The sequence below is a fragment of the Phascolarctos cinereus genome, unplaced genomic scaffold (assembly GCF_003287225.1).
Source record: "Phascolarctos cinereus isolate Bilbo 61053 unplaced genomic scaffold, phaCin_HiC Scaffold_5;HRSCAF=322, whole genome shotgun sequence".
In the NCBI taxonomy this organism is placed as follows: domain Eukaryota; kingdom Metazoa; phylum Chordata; class Mammalia; order Diprotodontia; family Phascolarctidae; genus Phascolarctos; species Phascolarctos cinereus.
This window is the reverse complement of record NW_027555958.1, coordinates 44,860,343-44,876,687: the sequence shown is the minus strand read 5'-3', so window position 1 is coordinate 44,876,687 and position 16,345 is coordinate 44,860,343. Positions and strand designations below refer to the sequence as shown.

Below are 16,345 nucleotides of genomic sequence, written 5' to 3'. Positions count from 1 at the left end.
CACCCTCACCCTCACCCCCACCCCACTCTTCTGGTCTCTTCACCCTCACCCCTACCCTCACTCCACCCGCCTGGGAAAACCATCGCTAGCTGGGTAGGTCTTGGCTCCTCATCGATCTCCCGGTGCTGGATTCTCTTGTTGATGACCCTGTTTAAAAAGTTGTTCGGCCCCTTCCCTTTCTCTCCGTCCCCCTTTCTTCCTCGCCCTCTCCCTCTCCCTCTGTTCTGCAGGGGTGGGGTGTGGGCGGGGAACCACCTAAAACCTTCGGTGCTGTGACGTGACGTCGGTGCCCAATCGATCCCCCCAGCCTTCCACCGGTTCCCTGGAATTTTGTGCTGCCGGCCACTGACTTGGCCCTCGCGGCGCCAAGGCCCTCCCGCGGTTCTCCAGGGCAGCGGCTCTCCGAGCTTTTCAGAGCGCCCACCGCGCCGCCCGCTCAAAAACGCTGCACTGGACTGGACTCCCACGAGGGCAAGAACGAGGGACTTTTTTTATTTCGACCTTCTCCCTCTTGCAAGAACCGTGCCAAAGTTGTGCAATACTACTTCCGGGAGCCATCCCTCCCCTCGCATTCCCAGCAGGGTTCCACCGCGTACCGTGTACTGGGTTCTGGACAGCGAATGAAAAGCCCGCCTAAGCGGTGGATTGGCCAGGAGCCTGGCTCCCAAGCTATCTTGTCTGCGGGAAAGCTTGAGCTACGGGCACGTATGGATTTCCGACGTTTGTGGGTCCCCGCCCCGCGGACACCAGTCCGCAGCTGGCCCACGCTTCCGCCAAGTACTTTGGTGGTAGAGAAACTTTGCCACCTTTTGACCGGAGGTGAAGCGGCACTGGGTGCTATCCACAGCTCTTGGGACACGCAGGGGAGAAGTTACAGGGCGAGGCTACAGCGAAATCCAGGTGTTAACCCGAGCTCGCCAACCTAGCAGTTACTTTCTATCTGACTCGGTTTGTTGGATGGTTGGTTTCGGTTCGTGCTGGGAGCGGGGGAGGGGGGGGACGGGACGGGACGGGACGTGTGCAACAAGTCACGCCGCCTTCGGGTTCGGATTGGGATAGACATAGGGATAGGGTTTGGGACTAGGATTCGGCAACAGCCCTTTTGCTTTTGACAGGGTGGGTGGCTCTGAAAAGAGCCGTTGGTTTCGGGAATGAGCCTTTCGGCCCCAGGAGCTCCGAGTCCGCTTACTTGCCCTTGGCCTTGTGGTGACTCTCGGTTTTCTTGGGCAACAGAACGGCCTGGATGTTGGGCAGCACGCCGCCCTGGGCGATGGTCACCTTGCCCAGCAGCTTGTTGAGCTCCTCGTCGTTGCGGATGGCCAGTTGGAGGTGGCGGGGAATGATGCGCGTCTTCTTGTTGTCCCTGGCTGCGTTGCCCGCCAGCTCCAAGATTTCAGCCGTCAGGTACTCCAGCACTGCCGCCATGTAAACGGGGGCGCCGGCGCCGACCCGCTCGGCGTAGTTGCCTTTGCGCAGCAGGCGGTGCACACGGCCCACGGGAAACTGCAGCCCGGCACGGGACGAGCGGGACTTCGCCTTGGCGCGAGCCTTGCCTCCCTGCTTTCCGCGGCCAGACATGACGGATGCGAGTACAACACAGCTGCGTCAATCACCGACTGAGAAACTACACTGGTGCTCGGACCCGCCGCACCGGGGCCTTTTATAGCTTGCACGGGGAGTGTGGAACCGGGCCGTCCGATTGGCTCACAGGCTGTCTTTGTCCGAATGGCCAGTGGGGAGCCTCGCCTCGGATTCCGTTATTTACATGGCCGTCCTCTCCGCCTATGACGACACCCCTGAGAAGCCACCAATGGGAGCCTGGCGTTGCCGGAGACTTCATTTGCATATGAGCACTATAAGTAGCGGGGGCCGGCTCAGCAGTCTTCGTTGTTCGTTTCTCGCAGTTGCTCCTTCTCTTCTTTTCAGCCCCTTCTCTGCTACCGACATGCCCGAGCCGGCCAAGTCTGCCCCTGCCCCGAAAAAGGGCTCCAAGAAAGCCGTGACCAAGGCCCAGAAGAAAGACGGCAAGAAGCGCAAGCGCAGCCGCAAGGAGAGCTACTCCATCTACGTCTACAAAGTGCTGAAGCAGGTCCACCCCGACACGGGCATCTCCTCCAAGGCCATGGGCATCATGAACTCCTTCGTCAACGACATCTTCGAGCGCATCGCCGGCGAGGCTTCCCGCCTGGCGCACTACAACAAGCGCTCCACCATCACTTCCCGGGAGATCCAGACGGCCGTGCGCCTGCTGCTGCCCGGGGAGCTGGCCAAGCACGCCGTGTCCGAGGGCACCAAGGCCGTCACCAAGTACACCAGCTCTAAGTAAGCGGGTCTGCCCCAGGAGTCGCTCGCGCCCCTTCGCCCCGAAACAAAGGCTCTTTTCAGAGCCACCCACCTTTTCTCGGAAAGGAGCTGTCTCGCTCGCGCCCAAAGGGGCTTTGACAAGCGACCCTAGGAGCCTCCCCACACCTGCCTAGTTTTCCCTTAACTGTCTACGTCTCCTTCCAAATCGCCACTTGGCCCCCAGGCTACAAATCGAGGTGCGGGGAGGGAGGGACCCGGATCAGGGGCACCGTCGGCACCGTCCCACCCAGGCCCATAGACTTGGAGGCTTGCGTCTCTAAACTCGCTCCACGACTTTTCCTGTCAACTTTTACTTTTCCCTTAATCCCTAAGCTCCTCCTCTCTCCCCCCCCCCTCTCCCCCCCCCCCCCCGCCGTCCCAGCGCGCAAGCTCCGCAGCCCTTTCTGATTATGAAACGGCTCCCCTGGGCAAATTCAACTCTGCTCTTTTCAAATCTCGTGGAAAAAAACGATTTCACAATATCCTGCCCCAGTCGCCTCCCCGGTTTTCCATATGGTTTCTCCTAGTTCTAAAACTTTTATGACTTACTATTATATCAAGACAATCTAAGTTGGAAAATCAATACATTCCAATCCACAACTACAGAAGGTCTAAGAAAAGTCTCAAGACTGAACTCTGCTATTTATGTATATACACACACACGTGTGTGTGTGTGTGTGTGTGTGTGTGTGTGTGTGTGTGTGTGTGTGAGAAAGAGATCATTGAGTCAGTTTTGAATCTGAAACGCATATCTTGAGCATACAGGTAAGTGATTAGAGTAGGAATTGGGGAGCAAGGGTGGGCCTACTTTAATGTGGTTCTGACCCTGGAATTAAAATTTTACTAACGTGTATGCCAATAAAACTACCCATATTAATTGGTACTGACCAGGATGTAATTCCCCTAGGTAATAACAATATTGAGAACGTAAGTAATAACCCAACCTCGAAAAATTTGAACAATCTATACGTGGACTCCCAAGGATCTGTGGGCATGATTGATTCACAAGTTTATTGCTTTTTTAAAAATTTGAGAAGGACCAAGTCTTGTATTACCAACTATTTACAAGATAAGGAGAAAAAATTCAAATTCTTTCTAGGATACCAACACGGTTTTCATATCTAAACTTGAAGACTGAAAAGACCCAAAGGAAACCATGGATTGATATTTCTAACGAACATTGGGGAAAATTTTTTAAAAATAAAATAGTAGTGACTACATCAATATATTGATAATATTAAATAGTATTGCCAGGTTGAACATACATTAGTTATGCAGGTCTGGCTTAGTATTAGGAAAACTACAATTACTAGATCATATTAATGTTCATAATTAGTATTATCGTTGTTGCCATTATAATTAATGCAAGTACAAACTACTTATGGAAATAAAGATAGTCCTAAATAGTGAAATATTAATTGTTACAGGTAGACTGAGATAATAAAAATACAGTGTGTAAATTAATTTACTTTTTGAATGCTGGACCAATCAGATTTGTCCAACAATTACTTCATAGAGTTAGGGGGAAAAAATGAAATTCATTAGGAGAAACAAAATGTCAAGAATTTCAAAGAAATTAATAGGAGGAAAAAGTGGGAAGAAGAGTAGTTTAACAGTACTTAAACTACAATACACAGCAATTCACAATGGTTTGATAGTGGTTTAAAAATGGAGAAGGTGATCTATGCAAAATATCAGGTATACAATAAACAGATTAAAAAATGAACCCTTTAGTTTTATGTAGAATAAATCCAAAAACTTCAACCACTGCAGTAAAGTCTCAATATTCAATAAAAACTGCTAGGAAAACTGGAAAATAATCTGCCAGAAACCAGATCTATACTAATATCTCACACTACCAACCCCTTACACCATACAGCAACATAAACTCCAACTGGATACATTACTTAAATATAAAAGATTATATTTTAAACACATTAAAGGGACAAAGAATTCACCTTTCAGTTCTATGCACAGAAGAGTCCATTTCCAAACTAAGAGAGGATCACACAAGATAAGACAGATAATTTTGATTACACAGAATTAAAATTTTTTTCTATACCAAACCAATACACTTAATAGGGAAAAAAGAAAAAAGAAAAGAAGAGTTAACTGGGAAAAATAAAGCATTTCATCAGTTTTTCTGATGAAGATCTTATTTAAAAGTTACCAAGAAAACACAATTTAAATAAAATAAGATGCATTCTCTAATTATACATAGTGAAAGGATATGAACAGGTGTTTTTTTAATTAAAAAAATTTTAAAGTAACAAGTATTTTTTAAAGTAGTCTATCCTCACTATTCTTTTGACTACCCACCGCTGTGTTGAGCAAAATGTTTTTAAAGAAAAAAGTCTTTCAAAACACACCTATGGGGGCAGGTAGGTGGCGCAGTGGATAGAGCACCGGCCCTGAATTCAGGAGGACCTGAGTTCAAATTCGGCCTCAGACCAAACACTTGACACTTACTAACTGTGTGACCCTGGGCAAGTCGCTTAACCCCAATTGCCTAAAAACAAAACAGAAAACACCTATAGAAGGAAACACAACAGATTCTCACATCAGACGTTTTGGAAAAGTTATGTTTCCTTCTGTATTTTAAGTTCCATCTCTCTGGCTTGAGATGTGTGGTTTGCTTCATCTTTATTCTTTTGGAATCATGGTTGTGTTCCTGAGTTCTAAAACCTGTTAAAGGTGTTTTTCTTTATAACTTTTTAAATAACATAAATATTTCTTCTGATTCTGCTTCCCTCCATAGCAAGTCATAAAGGTTTTCCCAGTTTCCTCTGAAATTTTCCATTTTGTTATTTCTTTTATGGCCCAACAATATTCTATTTACATTCACAGACCACAATTTGCTTAGTCCTTTTCTAATATGGGGACAATGCCTGTGTTTCCAATTTTGGGGTACTAAAGAAAAAGCTGCTATGAATATTTATGTACATGTGGATCCTTTTCCTCTTTTGTTTTGTTTGTGTTTGATTTTGGTTTTTTGGTGTTAGAGATCTAAGAGTGGTGCTGTGTGTCCATTTTTGAAAAGGACCGATGACATCACAGGTTGATGTCTTCTCATGCTTAGAAACTGGATTTAAGAGAGGCAGAGTTGCATGTAGTCATCAGCCTCATTCTCTCTTTCAGAAGTCTATGGCAGGACAAAAGTCAAGACTGGCAATGGCCCAGGATGAAGTGACTGACCTTCCTTGGCATCTTTGATGCCTGACCAAGGTCTTAGCATCTGCTTCAGCCACCTGCATGGCCATTTAAACAAATCATTCTCATCTCATTCAGCCCATGAAAGAGTTCAAATAGCTGGGGTAGAGATCCTCTAACTTACCAACAGGTCTGAGGCCTTTCTAGGTTACCTTTAAACCTGGTTTTAGTCCATCTGCTGAAACAGTTTTACCATGATGTGGCCACTGAACGTGCTATAGCTTCTTGGAACCACAGGTTCCAAGATCACTGGGTGACCAGATGAACATCAAAGGTGGATGAACATCCCTGAAAAGAGAATGACAAGCCCCTCACATAAGAGGTGTTAGCCCTCCCTGAACAGCCTATACATTCCTAGAAAGTAGCATAGGTGGTTCAAAGTGTATGGACAGGTTAAAGGTAATTTTCTAGGCCTAATTCCACATTCATTTCCAGAATGCCTGGACCAATTCAACAATCCTTCCAACATCATTCAAGTGTACTTCATTTCCTACAGCCCCTCTAACACTTAGCATTTTCCAAATTTGTTATCTTTGCTAGTCTGATCAGTGTGAAGTATACCCTCAAATTTGCTTTTATTTCCTTATTAGCAATTTAGAACATTTTAAATGTGGTTGCCAATAGATTGGATTCCTTCTTTTGAAATCTGCTTTATAATGTCTTTTGAGTATGTATCTATAGTGGGGAATGGCTATTAGTCTTATACAATGTACACTTGAATCAGTTTCTTATATAATTTGGAAATGAGACCTTTGGCAGAGAAACTTTTCGCAAATATATTTTCCCATTTACTCATTCCCTTCTCATTTTATGACATTAGAATTGTTTATGTAAAAAAATTTAATTCTTATGTAATCAAAATTGTGTATCTTGTATGATTCTCTCTATTGCTTATTTTGTCCTGAACTCTTCCCTTAGACATAGATCCAAAAGGTGATTTCTTCCTCTAATTTGTTTAAAATGTGACCTGTTATATATGGGTCATGATACACTTACATTTTTTTCAATTGGGAATCAATTCATGGCTTGTTCCACTTCTTTTTATGGTATTGAGTTTCTTAGTCTATTTGCGCTTTCATTGATGTGGGTATTTTATATTTTAAAGTATTCATCTTTTCCTTTAAGTTATCAATTTCTTATTTTTAAGTAACAATATATTTGTTAAGTGCTTTGCTAAGTGCACTTTGCTACTGTCCTTGCTCTTGAGGAGTTCACCTTTTAATAGAAGAGACAACACATATAGGAGGTTTCAGCTGAAAATCAAAACGGTAAGGTACTGTAGTCCTTACAATGCAGCAGCAAAGCAGATAGTAATGACACAGTTCTTCAATACTGTTTTTCTCTGGTAATATTGTATCCATTTCTGTCTTTTTATTGATATGTTTTCTTTGCACATTTCAAAGATGTACCGATTATCTCTATTCCATGAGAGGCCTCTAGCAACAAAGTAAAAGAATTAAACAAAATTCATAATACAATGATCTCATCTGAAAGTGCATGTAACATTCCATATTTACAGCATTCCACCCCCCTTCCCCACCTCTCCTAATTAATAAAAATGAACAGAAATCTATTTCTCTTCCTCTCACCCCATTGGGGGAAAAAAGGAAAAGAAGAATAAATTATGCATTGTCAAGCAAAACAAATTGCCTCGACAATTGTATACAAGAAAATGATGTCTCATTCTGCATTCTTATGTTCATCATCTCTCTGTCATGAATAGCATATTTCATCATCAGTTCTCTGGATTCATGAATACTCATTGTATTGATTACAGTTTTACAGCTTTCAAAATTGCTCGTTTTTAATCATAATAATAATAGTCAGCATTTATATAGTGCTTCCTATGTGCCAGGCACTGTACTAAGCACTTCACAAATATTATCTCATTTGATCCTCACACCAACCCTGGGAGGTAGGTACTAATATTATCCCCATTTTACAGATGAGGAAACTGAGGCAGACAGTGGTTAAGTGACTTGTCCAAGGTCTCAGTGTCAGAGGCTGGATTTGGACTTTGTTCTTCTTGACACCAGGTTAGTAGCCAGCCTGGGAACTCCATGGGTATCCCTACAATTTGGAGCAAGGCCCCTCACCCCAGCAGGTGGGCCTTTGGGAGCTGACCTCTAGGAGGACATGGGCAGGATTTCTACCAGATGGGCAGGTCCTCTGACTCTACATTCAGCATCCTTGCTGTTGTACCACACTGCCTCCTGGTTGAGCTTCCTTTTATTTTATATGATTTTCCTGGTTCTGCTTATCTTGCCCTGCTCAGTTCATTTTCCTGTGTTTCTCGAAATTCTTCCAAGGCCCTTTCTTACTATAGAATGATGCTTTATTATATTCCTGTATCTCAATTTGTTCAGTCATTTCTCTGGATTCTTTTCTTGAAGGGAGAAATCACAACGTCCTGTTATGAAGCTTGTGAATAATTTATCAGCCTTTGGCCTCTTTCATTTCTAAGTCCTGAACCATTGTCTTTAGTCATTTTCTATCATCTTTCCCCCTGTGCCCACCTTTTCATAGGAATCCCTGACTTCAAGGATGTTAACCTTCCTAGTGGTCTATCTGTTCCTCCTTCTTCTCTTCCTCCACACTGTCCAGTGGAATAACCACCTAGGCCAGGAGATGATGGCTTTGGGTGTTTTGACCATTGAGTGGCCCACAGATCCAACTACTCCATTTTCTTTGTGTACAGAGAGCCTGTGAGCTCTCCTTCCACTTTGCTGTGCCCTCTTTGTGTCTTTGGCTTCATTCAGGGTAAGACTGTTGAGAACAAGGGCACTCATATAACTCACTGATCAACTGAACAGAGACTTTATACTGGAAATGCTGAATGTCTAATGAATGTTTGTAGATGATCTAGACCTGATTTATAGGCTTCTGGCTCTGAAGCTGGAAGGGTCCTTAGAGGTCAGCTAGTCCAAACCCTCCTTTTAAAGATGAGAAAACCGAGGCCCCTCGAAGAGGTTATGTAACTTGCTCAAGGTTACACAACTAGTAAGTATCAGAAGCAGAATTTGAACCCTAGATCTCTGACTTCAGAGCCAGCATTCTTTCCATTGTCCTATGCTATTCTTAGCACACTCCTTCCCTTATTGTAGAAGTGGAAGAAAGTCATACAGGGCCATTAAAATTCATCACTGCTTGGCTAACCTTCTGGTGATTGGAACTGTTCCATACTTCATGGCTTGGTTGGTCCTTAGACAGTAGATGGAGTCATGAATAGGGCTTATATTCCATTAAATCCAGCAGGGTATAGTGGCTAGAGAGCTATCTTCAAAACTATGAAGATCTGAATTCAAATCCCACCTCTGACATACTGGCAGTGTGAATCTGGGCAAGTCATTTAATCCAGGTGCTCCCGGGGAACCATCTGACATCTTAGTTGAACTGCATCGGTAGGAGTTTCTTCATCTAAGAGTTATACTGGATATACTGGAGATAGATATATAGATATAGATATGTAGATGTAGATATAGATTTAGATATATAGGTGCAGATATAGATATAGATATACTGGTAAATGTTGAGCAAGCTTTCCAGAAAAATAAATATGCATGACACACTTTAAGATTAATCTGCTTTGTTGATATTTGTACATCACTATAAGCCGATCAAGAAAACAACAAAGCAAACCCTGATTTGTAGCTTTTGCTGATTTTTGAGGTATAAATGCTCATACTGAACATTTAACAATTGGCTCTTTAGCTGCCTTCGGCACACCCCTGGAGAATTCCCTGTCTCAAAAAAATCATAGATCTAGGGCCTAACTTTGTACTCCTGGCCTTTCTGGTTCAGTAGAACATACCTGGATTTGAGCTGTGCTGCACTTTACAATATTATTGTATAAATTATTCTCCTGGTTATACTCATTTTGTTCATCAGTTTTTAAAAGTCTTCAAATTTGTTCATTTTTATATTATTTGTTATAATATAAATTGTTCTTCTGATTCTGTTTACTTCACTCTCCATCAGTTCATATAAATTTTAAGATGTCTTTTTGAAACAATTTATTTCTTCATTTCTCATTGTACAATAGCATTCCATCACATTCATATACTGCAGCTTATTCAGTTATTCAATTGATGGTCATGGCCTTAGTTCTCAGTTTTCCTACCACTACAGAAAGAAGAACTCTTTTTTCCCCTTCATCTCTTTTTGCTATAGGCCTAGAAGTGGTATTATCTTGATCAAAGGGCATACCCTATTTAATGAAGTTATGTGTGTAATTCCAAACTGCTTTCCAGAATGGAATATGGTGGTACCCTTTCCTGGGTCTACAAACAGTACATCATAGTGGCTGTTTTCCCACAATTCCTCCAACATTAATCATTTTCCTTTTTAACTTTGCAACTCTGATGGGAGTGGGGCAGAATCTCAAAACTGCTTTAATTTGCATTTCTCTAGTGATTGGAGCATGTTTTTATATGGCTATAGATAGCCTGATTTCTTCCCTTGAGAACTACCTGCTCAAATCCTTCATTTATCAACTGGAAAACGGCTCTTATGAGTTTAAATAATTTTTTCATATATCTTGGAAATGAGACCTTTATCAGAGAAACTTGCTGCAAAAATTTATTTTCTATTCAATTGTTTCCTCTTTAATCTTATAACATTATTGAATTTGTATAAAAACTTTTAAATTTGTGTACTCAAAATCATTCCTTTTATTTTTTATGATTTGTTTTATCTCTTGTTTGGTCATGAACTTTTTTCCTATCCATAGACCTGACAGGTAATTTTTCCCTTGTTTTTCTAATTTGTTTATGATCTGACCTTTTATATATAGGTCATAGAGTTATTTGAAGCTTATCTAAGTATGAAGTGGGAGGTTTTGATCTCATTTCTTCCATATTCCTTTCCAACTTTCCCAGCTGTTTTGATCAAATAATGAGTCCTTATCCCAGTAGTTGGAATCTTTGTATTTACCAAATATTAAAGAACTGGATACATTTGTTTCTGTGCATTGTGAACCTAATACGTTCTACCAATTGATGATGCTGTAATTTTTAACCAGTACTATATTGTTTCAATAATTACTGCTATGTAGTATTGTTTGAGAGCTGGCACTTCTAGTGCCCTTTCATTCCCATTTCTTTTCATTATTTCTCTTGAGATTCTAGACTTCTTTTTTCCTTCATATGAATTATTTTAGTATTTTATCTAGCTCTATAAAGTAATCCTTAGGTTGATTAATTGGAATGGCTTTGAATAAGTAAATTAATTAGTATTTTTTAATTTTTTCATTTTTAAAACACTTTAAATACTATTTTTATTTTATTAGCTTGCCCTAGGAATATTTTTCCAGTTTTTAAAATGTCTTTATTTTAGCAAACATTTGTTTGTATTTGTAATTATATAGGTCTTGTGTATATCCTGAAAGGTAGACTTGCAAGTATTTTATACATTCTGTAGTAATCTTATCTGAAAATCTCTTTCTATCTCTTCTTGCAGTTTTAAATTAGTAGAAATGCTTATGATCTGTGTGGGCCTGTTTTATATCCTTCCAGTTTGCTCCACTTATTGTTTAAGTGAATTTTTGTTGACTCTTTAGGGTTTAATTACACCATCATATCATCTGCAAAAAGTAATGATTTCGTTTCTTTGTTACCTATGTTAACCTATGGTTATTCTCTCAGCTTTCTTTTCTTGTCTTCCTTACAATAGCCAGCATTTCTAGTATTATGTTAAATAATGGTGGTGACAATGGACAGGCACTCCTGTTTCACCCCTGAATTTACTGGAAAAGATTCTAGTTTCTCTCTTATATATAATGGTAGTTCTTGGTTTTATCACTTTTTAAGCATGTAATTGAGGAAACTAGTTTCTGATGATCTCTTTTATTTTCTCTTCAATTATTTTATTAGAATTTTCATTTTTTATATAATTTGGTCTTCTTTGTTTTGAATAAAATTTGTTGTTTATTTTATTAGCCTTACTCCCCAAAAATAAGCTTCTACTTTTATTGATCAATTTAATGGCCTTTTTGCTTCAATTTAAAAATTTTGATAATTTTGACTTTATTTTGGAGGTTTTGGTTTGTCATTCAAGTTCTCTTAATCATATGCCCATTTCATTGGTTTTTTCTACCCTCCTCCCTTTCAGTGAAAGAATTTAGAGATATATATTTTCCCCTCAGAATTGCTCTAGCTGTATCTGAGAAGTTCTTGTATGTTGTCTCATTATGGTAATTTCACTGATGAAATTTCTATTGCTTTACAATTTGTTCTTTGATCTACCATATCTTCAGAATTATGCTATTCATCTCTAATTATATTTTCATTCTTTAAGAGTCCTTACTGAATATAATTTTATTGCATTATGATTAGGAAATTATCTGTAGGAACATGCAGTTTTCAAAGGGAGAAATCCAAATTACACATAGCTAATTTTTAAAAATACCATAATTAAGAAATGCAAATCAAAGCAACTCTGAGGCTCCCCCTCATACCTATCAATTTTGTAAAGTTGACAGGAAGAGAAAATGACAGATATTGGAAGAGCTGTGAGAAAAATAGCACATTAATGTGCTGTCTGTTAGTGATTCTGTGAACTGGTCCAGGTATTGTGGAAAGCTATTTGAAAACTCCAGCTTGAAAGACTGTGACCCAGACCAAGATAAGGCCTATTCCCCAAAGAGATGAAAGAATGAGGAAAAGGAACCATATTTACAAAGATATTTACAGCAGCAATTTTTATTTTTGTAAAAAACTGGAAACGAAGGGGGCACATCAACTGAAGAATTGCTGAATGAATTATATATGATATATGAATATAATACAACACTATTATGCCATATGCAGGAAATGAAGTGGGAAGACTTGTATGAAGTGATGCAGAGTGTATTGAACAAAAGCAGAAGAGTATATATAACAACGACAATGGAAGACAAATAGCTTTGAAACACTTGTGAACTACAATCAAACCCAAACGTTCTTCCAGAGGATGGATGATGAAGAATGTTCCTCGGCTCCTGACAGACAGTTGATGGACTCAAGATGCAAAACAAGCAAATTTCTGGCCGTGGTCAATGTAGGAATTAATTTTGCTTGATGGTGCTTATTAAGGGTGCTAAGTTAAAGGTAGTTTTCTCTTTTTCTTTTAAATTTGATGATGATTGTGAGAGGCATAGAACATAAAGCCTGGTTAATTTTTAAAATAGATCAACTTAAAATATATCATTTTAAGGTTTTTGATTTAATGATAGTTTCCAGGAATTCTGAAAATTCTCAAATTCTCTCTCCTTTACTCATATTTCAGGTCAGTTCCTTTTTTTTCCCTCTGAGTTCAAAAAGAAGATTCTATATAAAACTGGGTATCTCCATTCCATGCCACTTACCTGTCATATTCTCAGAAATCACCACTGTCATTTCTTACATCAAAATAATACTCTATTAAATTAATACAGCACAACTGATTCAGCCATTCCCAAATTTTTTAAGATGTCTAAGGCACCCCATTAAATTCTAGTTCTTTGGTTATCTTTTGACCTCCCCCTCCATCAGGATCAGGAAGTCTGTTATACTTTTGACTATTTCCTTCCCAATATTTCTGCATACTATCCACCTTCAGTCTTCCCTACCTCTTCTCATTTCTATGTTGACTTTGATATGTTTCTACACTAAATCCATGTGTGTGTTCAATCATCCTTGGTCTATTTCAGGTAGAAGCTCTGAACTCCCACTCCATCCTCCATGTTTGATACTCTTCTTACAACAATTTCTAACCCCACCTCTGCCTCCTTTCTACACTAGCCTAGAAAGTAATGTACACTAGTATATACTTCCTTTTACCCTGCCATCTCTCTTCCCTCTTCAGACCTTTGGAGCAGAACTCATCCAATTCCAAGGCCTCTGTTTTTCTAATTTAACTCCCTCAGTTCCTTTTGAAGATTTTAAGATTCTGAAGGGACACTTCCCCCTACCCTGATTCAAAATGTTAGCACTACATAACCATACACACCCTACAGAATCGTTCAATGAAATTCGCCTTTCCCAGTTTTCCTTTACTCTTGTGTTTGTATTTAAGAGTTGCTACTTAGCTTTGACCTCTTCATCAGAGTTGCTTGACAATCCATTCAAGATCCATTCCATGTCTCTCTCCTGTTCCCAGGTCTCAGCTGCCCCCCACCACTGCACTATATGATACTCAGTTTTGTTTTTTTTTTTTTGTCTTTTTATTTTGTTCTTTTTTTGTTAATTTTAAAATATTTTACACTTAAATACAAAAATGAGAAAAGAAACAAAAATATAGCCATGCACACAGCGGACCACAAGAGAGGACTCAATATAAAACAATAAATTTCTATTTCAAGAAACCTATATAATACTACACATTATTTTCAAAGCTGCCCAGCTTTGCTTCCTTATCTAGGTATCTAGAGATTTATCTCTAGATCATGTATCCATTTTGACCTTATCTTGGTAAATAGTGTAAGATATTGGTCTATGCCCAATTTTAGCCTGTTTTTCAGCTTTCTCAACAATTTTTACTAAATAATGGATTCTTATCCCCAAAACTTACATCTGTACACTTGTCAAGCATCCTGTAACTTTTAGTTGCTGCTGGAGATTGTGTGTCTACTCTGTTTGACTGAACTACCTTTCCATTTCTGAGTACCAACTGGTTTTGATAATTACTGCCTTATAATATAGTTTAAGATCTGGTACTGCTATGCCACCTTCCTTTACATTTTTTCCAATATTTCCTTTGACATTCTTTTTATTTTGCTTTATTCTTTCTTGCTGTCTCATAGGAATCATTGATTTATATATGTTTTATGTAGTATTCAGGGAATACTGCATAATACTACCTGGTTTTGCTTTACCACATTGTCTTCTCAGCTGTTTATTCTCCTTCCAATTCCATCACTCTTGTTTTTGCCTTATATCTTTTAGTCTTTATGTTATAGTTCAGTAGTCCAAGCTACCACCGAATTCTCTTGCTACCTTGTACTCTCCTCATTGTACACAGAGAATACCTTGTACTCTTACCTAACCTCAATTCTGTTTCCCTCCCTCGACCCCTATCTGCTCCCAACGCTCCTCACCTGCTTGAAAACATCGAGGAACTCATGAAAAAATGTCAAATACGTTCACTACAAATTGAGGCAGTCTAGCCACCACTGTGCGAAAATGGTGCAGGCAATACTTTTATTCTTCCTGACGGGCCTTTTATTACATACTCTGCAGAAGTTATTCCAAACATTCTCCTGGTTTCAAACTTCCTCTTCTCCCTTTCAGCATAGATCATCTAATTTAAGAAAAAAAGAGGTGTGTGTTGGAACTTGGATGGTAAGGCTTTCATTCTGCCCTCCCTTTTCCTTACTTGGAATCTCGACACTCCCTCGAAATACTCTACAAGCAGTTTGACGCGTCATTACCTATCCATAGCTCCTTTATTTATCTGTGTTAGAGGAAACCCCATAACCTCAATGTTATCCCTAAGAAATAATATACTTTATGTTCAAGTCACATGTTAAATTTTGGCTTAAAACTAGCGTGGTATCTTTGGCACGTAACAGACATCCCCAGAAGACTTTCTTGAAAGTTACACCAAAAGTTGTCAACTAGTGATAAAAATCAGGATTAAAAAAAAAACCTAATACTTAGAAAAACCGGGGAGGCGACTGGGGCAGGATATTGTGAAATCGTTTTTTTCCACGAGATTTGAAAAGAGCAGAGTTGAATTTGCCCAGGGGAGCCGTTTCATAATCAGAAAGGGCTGCGGAGCTTGCGCGCTGGGACGGCGGGGGGGGAGAGGGGAGGGGGAGAGAGGAGGAGCTTAGGGATTAAGGGAAAAGTAAAAGTTGACAGGAAAAGTCGTGGAGCGAGTTTAGAGACGCAAGCCTCCAAGTCTATGGGCCTGGGTGGGACGGTGCCGACGGTGCCCCTGATCCGGGTCCCTCCCTCCCCGCACCTCGATTTGTAGCCTGGGGGCCAAGTGGCGATTTGGAAGGAGACGTAGACAGTTAAGGGAAAACTAGGCAGGTGTGGGGAGGCTCCTAGGGTCGCTTGTCAAAGCCCCTTTGGGCGCGAGCGAGACAGCTCCTTTCCGAGAAAAGGTGGGTGGCTCTGAAAAGAGCCTTTGTTTCGGGGCGAAGGGGCGCGAGCGACTCCTGGGGCAGACCCCTTACTTAGAGCTGGTGTACTTGGTGACGGCCTTGGTGCCCTCGGACACGGCGTGCTTGGCCAGCCCCGGGCAGCAGCAGGCGCACGGCCGTCTGGATCTCCCGGGAAGTGATGGTGGAGCGTTTGTAGTGCGCCAGGCGGGAAGCCTCGCCGGCGATGCGCTCGAAGATGTCGTTGACGAAGGAGTTCATGATGCCCATAGCCTTGGAGGAGATGCCCGTGTCGGGTGGACCTGCTTCAGCACTTTGTAGACGTAGATGGAGTAGCTCTCCTTGCGGCTGCGCTTGCGCTTCTTGCCGTCTTTCTTCTGGGCCTTGGTCACGGCTTTCTTGGAGCCCTTTTTCGGGGCAGGGGCAGACTTGGCCGGCTCGGGCATGTCGGTAGCAGAGAAGGGGCTGAAAAGAAGAGAAGGAGCAACTGCGAGAAACGAACAACGAAGACTGCTGAGCCGGCCCCCGCTACTTATAGTGCTCATATGCAAATGAAGTCTCCGGCAACGCCAGGCTCCCATTGGTGGCTTCTCAGGGGTGTCGTCATAGGCGGAGAGGACGGCCATGTAAATAACGGAATCCGAGGCGAGGCTCCCCACTGGCCATTCGGACAAAGACAGCCTGTGAGCCAATCGGACGGCCCGGTTCCACACTCCCCGTGCAAGCTAT

The 16,345-nt window shown here is 41.2% G+C and overlaps 2 protein-coding genes and 1 pseudogene across 2 annotated transcripts; 1 reads left to right on the top strand and 2 right to left on the bottom strand.

Annotated features, from left to right (window-relative positions):
• Positions 1 to 476: 476 nt before the first annotated feature.
• On the bottom strand, positions 477 to 1,578 carry LOC110220105 (histone H2A type 2-A). Its single transcript, XM_078154920.1, has one exon. It carries the CDS (start codon positions 1,576 to 1,578, stop codon positions 1,186 to 1,188), a length of 393 nt encoding a protein of 130 aa, XP_078011046.1. The 3' UTR covers positions 477 to 1,185.
• Positions 1,579 to 1,765: 187 nt separating this feature from the next.
• LOC110220095 (histone H2B type 2-E-like) lies at positions 1,766 to 12,734 on the top strand. The gene is made up of 2 exons (XM_021003957.2): positions 1,766 to 2,322; positions 12,360 to 12,734. The coding sequence occupies exons 1-2, from the start codon at positions 1,766 to 1,768 to the stop codon at positions 12,364 to 12,366; spliced, it is 564 nt and encodes a 187-aa protein (XP_020859616.1). The 3' UTR covers positions 12,367 to 12,734.
• A 2,953-nt stretch (positions 12,735 to 15,687) lies between these two features.
• Positions 15,688 to 16,242, bottom strand: LOC110220101 (histone H2B type 2-E-like; annotated as a pseudogene).
• Between the last annotated feature and the right edge of the window lie 103 nt (positions 16,243 to 16,345).